Source organism: Austrofundulus limnaeus, unplaced genomic scaffold (assembly GCF_001266775.1).
Source record: "Austrofundulus limnaeus strain Quisiro unplaced genomic scaffold, Austrofundulus_limnaeus-1.0 Scaffold51, whole genome shotgun sequence".
Classification (NCBI taxonomy): Eukaryota; Metazoa; Chordata; class Actinopteri; order Cyprinodontiformes; family Rivulidae; genus Austrofundulus; species Austrofundulus limnaeus.
The window spans coordinates 2,548,775-2,553,688 of NW_013952453.1; the positions used below are offsets into that span (position 1 = coordinate 2,548,775).

General features: G+C 34.3%; 1 protein-coding gene across 1 annotated transcript in view; it reads left to right on the top strand.

Annotated features, from left to right (window-relative positions):
* Nucleotides 1–1,593: 1,593 nt before the first annotated feature.
* LOC106517596 (uncharacterized) overlaps nt 1,594–4,914 on the top strand; it is an 8,501-nt gene continuing 5,180 nt past the window's right edge. The window contains exons 1-4 of the mRNA XM_014008518.1: nt 1,594–1,906; nt 2,913–3,500; nt 3,761–3,871; nt 4,038–4,099. Of these exons, the coding sequence (XP_013863972.1) occupies nt 2,921–3,500; nt 3,761–3,871; nt 4,038–4,099 (753 nt within the window). The 5' untranslated portion in view covers nt 1,594–1,906; nt 2,913–2,920. The remainder of the gene's footprint in view (nt 1,907–2,912; nt 3,501–3,760; nt 3,872–4,037; nt 4,100–4,914) is intronic.

Consider the following 4,914-nt stretch of genomic DNA (forward strand, 5'->3'; position numbering starts at 1 on the left):
TTTATAAACTAAATATTTAACTTACAAATTAAATATTTAGTTTACAAGCTAAATATTCAACTTAAATATTTAGCTAGCTACCTAAATATTTAACCTAAATATTTAGGTAGCTACCTAAATATTTAACAAATATTTAGCTAGCTACCTAAATATTTAGGTTGCAACTTAAATATTTAGGTAGCTAGCTAAATATTCAAGTTAAATATTTAGCTTGTTAACTAAATATTTAATTTGTAAGTTAAATATTTAGTTTATAAACTATGACATTTATAAATGTATGAATCATATGGTGAAAAACTGACTTTGAAAAATAAATCTGTTCTTTTTTTCTTATAAAAGGCCAAATAAAACAAAAATATTGGTGGTAATTTTTGACTGTGTACTTTACAAACGGTACCCCATATTTAAAGACACAAATCAGTAAAATGATTTTCTTCTACAGAGAAACCACACGTTTCCACATGGAAAAAACATATTAAATGAACATGTGACATTCAGCATGAAGTGCATGTTTCTCATGTGGATTTGGAACAGAAAAACACATGAACCTGACATGTGAGAAAACACAAGATTTTACCAGTTAAAACTACATCCATCTRTACATTTTACCCATTTCTCTTTTCCTTGTCACAGCAGTGTCTCCACCACTCATTGTTTGAGAGGCACAGTATACTCTTGACATTTTTTGTCACTTGAGTAGAAAACGAAACTAAATATTAGTTTATTTAGTTTATTTATTTCTTCATCATCAGTGACTTTTTTAAGTGAAGAGAAAATAGACACAGAGAGAAAAACAGAGAGAGAAGTAATTAGAAAGATAGAAAGATTGAAGTAGCGATTAGAAGTATATTAAATATACACCAACAACACACAGGACCACACACCCAATATATACTATACTGTATACTGTATTCTATACTCTGGACATTCTAAGTCTAGTTGACATGACGTGAAACACATATTTTGTACATTTTCCAGTGAAACTTTAACACATTTTAATCTGATCTGTGGAAAATCATGCAGCCCCATTGCRAACTCCTGTGTGTTTTATTTGAGATAAGTTACAACTTTAGAGGATTGGATTGTCAAAATATTCACAAAATTGAGGTAAATAAAACTTTGTAAGCCAATTTTAGAAACAGCAGCTACCAGTGTTTGTCTTTACCTATAAAAACTGCCAACATTGGTCAACAAATTGGACGCACTATTGAGTAAAATATGCCAATAAAAGTGATTTGTTTACATTGAATGCAAACCTGCATTTCAGAAATACAGTATATCTGGAAAACTACAGAAGTAAATTGTTTCAAACAGTACCATCTGATCAGAAGATCATTTAACTCAAGGAAAAAAGTGATGAAAAGTTTGTTTGTTTTGTTGCAGTGGGTCTTTTAAACCACGTTTGTGACATTATTGCTTGTTATTTGTGTATATACAACTTTCAGCTGGGAAGCACAAATCCATGAAGACAATCACATATTTATGAATTATTGTAGATGTAATAAAAATGTGTAATCAAACTTTTTTTTTAATCAACTGAGAAAAGTTAAGCAGTTTTATTTCCAAAKGGCGGGTTGAGGAAGGAAATAAAGCTGAGTTTGACTTCCTGTAACGTGGGCTGTTGTTACGCAGCGCTGCCGAAGTGAAACCAGCTCATGTCTGCGGACGTGAGGACAAAAACAAGACAGGTAAAAACAATTAAAAAAAAAAAAGTTTATCTCCGCCTCCGCGCGCTCTCAGATAACCGGCACAGGTAAAGGAGCGGCGATGGGCGGAGCCTGGGTGAACAGGTCTTAGACCGAGGAAAGTCCCTTCAGATGAGGGTTAAAAACCAGTCCGAGTCCACCGTCAGGTCGACAAAACTGAACCAGATTTTTGTGGAGATTATCGGCTTTCCCAGCAGAAGGTGAGTTTAAACCAGCAGAAACTATCTTCGTGTTCCTGTTTTCACTTCTGTCCTCGACCGTTTTGAGCAGCTTTCGTGACCACGTTTTGCCAAATACATAAATAAATAAATAAATTAAATTAAAAATAAAGTAAAACATACACGTAAATAACATTTTGTTACACAAAACTATTAAATGGTTGTGCAAATTTACAAAAAATAATTAAATAAATAAATAAAACTTTGTACATGCTGTACAGTATAGTTCAGTTAGGGTTTATTTATTTATTTATTTTGCAGCTTCTTATTTCCGGGATGCATCTGAGTATGATTATCTTATCTTAAGCTGTTGTAATTATGTTTAATATTTATTGATTATTTATTGGAATCACTGTTACATTAAGACCTACATAGCTTTTTAAAGTATGAATGAATAAATAAATAAACAATTAATTTGCTACAGCGTAAAACAATAAACTTACTTTATTTATCATTTCTAATTTAAATCTACCGTATTTGAAAATCATGTTCTGTTCGCTAAATGTTGTTATTAATCATTCAAAACGTCTGAGTTTGTTCACCATGGGAACAAAATTACCAAAATGCATATAGGCTTGTATCACCATCAACATAAAACTATGTCATTTGCTCAACTATGGCAATTATTGAGGTTTCCTGATGGTGTCTCCCAATAGGAAGTATAAAAAAATCAACCAAAACAGTTTGACCTAAAACAGACCCTTGAGGAATACCATAATTAATTATTATTTTTTATGTGTTGATTAATTTTAACAAAAAAACTGTCGTCATACAATGAAGATTTGAACCATTTAAGTAACCATCTAAGCTGTATTTAGGTCAAGCACAACTACTAATAGTATAATTATAATTAATTGTTTCAAAGCTTTGCATATTTTTCTTGAAATTYTATGTAAAATTAACTGATTTTTGACTTTGAATGGCTCAGATTTGATGCAAAGATAGTTACTTTTTTTGTATGTCTCCATGTTTATTTTTTCCTTCTCAGAGCCCACCATGGAACCACAAACAGAAAAACAACGGCCTCCTCATGGCCAGCTCATCTCCGTGCCTCATAAAGACACAATTCGGCTCCTGGAGGTGTACGTCAAGCGTAGCCTCAGCCTGAACGACGGCTCGCTGGGGCTGAAGCGGTCAGGGAAGAAAGAAAAGTGGGTGACCATGGCCAGAAAGCACAGGCGATCCTCCAGCGACCCTTCCCTTTTCTTGGCCAACGAAATAAAACCCGGAGACTCCGAGGTGTTTCGTGCGGCCGAGTCATTGTCAGATGTGCCCGAAAAACCTCCAGAAGACCTCGAGAAATCAAAAAAGCCAAAGAAGAATAAGAAGCCTTCGTTTTTAAAAACCTTTTTTGGCTTTTTCACACGAAAGAATGACGAAGACAGCGAAGAAGATCCAAACGATTCAGCAGAGGTTTCTGTTGCCTCTGAAGCAGTGACTACCTGCCTGCCGACACCTCCRGTTACTTTACAAAAGAAGTCCACGAGAAAAAGTTCTTTAAAGAGAAAAATGTCCAAAAGGCTTAGTAAAAGAGCAAGTAAACTTCTAAATCCTGCTGATATCACTGGAGTAGGAGGCAAGTCTGATTATTACCTGTATTTGTGATGTTTTTTTTATTCAGTCCCTTACAGAAAAACAACATGAATTTCACTTGAAAAAGTCACACTTTATGTGTAAAAACACAAAAAAAATAATACATGCAACATGCTGCACATATGTTTCTGATAAACTGATAAATTCATGTTTTTTTTATATAAGACCAGATTAAGATGCAGTTGATTTATCTGCAAGCTATTGATATGCATGTTCAATAATGACTGAACTTCTGCTCAACAGCTGTCATCAGTGTCGAACCAACGTATGCATATTATGAAAAAGTGTCAGAAGAGCTCGAAAAGATTGTGCATGAAGTCAAAGAAAAAGAGGAAGTCGAAGTTCTTTCAGATGGTAAGGAACGACTTCTCCTTATGTTAATTTAGCGGGTTTGAAAGTAGATTGGTACAGACAAAAACTTGAAAGTTAGGTTAAAACTAAAATGTGGTAAAAACTAACTATTAAAACCTATCCCTTGTAATAATGATCCCTATTCTTCATTTTTTTTGTTTGGTTTYAGCTGAGGTTCTCAACAGGCTCATCGCTTTGACGAAAGAGCAGGGCGACGCCATGGATGACAAGGTTGGTTTTACTTTATCTCAGAGGAAAAGTGTTAGCAGCAATTTAAACGTGTATTGCACGTATATAAACAAACACACTTGCAAATCATGCTTTTAGGTTAATGTTGAGTCAGCATTTACACTATTAGTGTTTAGTAGGGCTGTGTATTGGCAAGAATTTGGCGATACAATACATATCATGACAGAGGGGTCACGATACGATATATCCTGATATATTGCGATACTGTAAGCAAGGCAATATATTGCGATGTTTTTTTTTGTCCAAAAATTCTATTAAATACCTGTCTTCTGTAACGTTGGAAAAAAGAGCGCACAAGACACTTAATTTGGCTTAAAATACAGAAATTCTGACAAATAAGTAACTGTTCATAACCTTACCTCAGGCAAAGGGTGTCGGTCTTTTCTGCTCAGATTCAGCTATCGGAGCATGAAGCTAATGTTTACTTACAATGCTAATGCTACCCTTTCTCGCTGGTGCTCAAGAGGTAGAGTAGCCAAATGGCTGGCTCACTGCTGCTAACTAGTGGTCAGAGGCTGAACTACAACATAAAAATGAACGGCTGTCAGGAAAGTTGACGTTTTAAACCTTAATAAAAAAATCGATACAGGGCTTTAGAATATCGATACAGTATTAGGAAATGAAATATCGCGATATTTCAGTGTACAGTTGTGGTCAAAAGTTTACATACACTTGTAAAGAAACATAATGTTATGGCTGTCTTGAGTTTTCAATAAGTTCTACAACTCTTATTTTTCTGTGATAGAGTGATCGGAACACATACATGTTTGTCACAAAAAACAGTCATAAAATTTGGT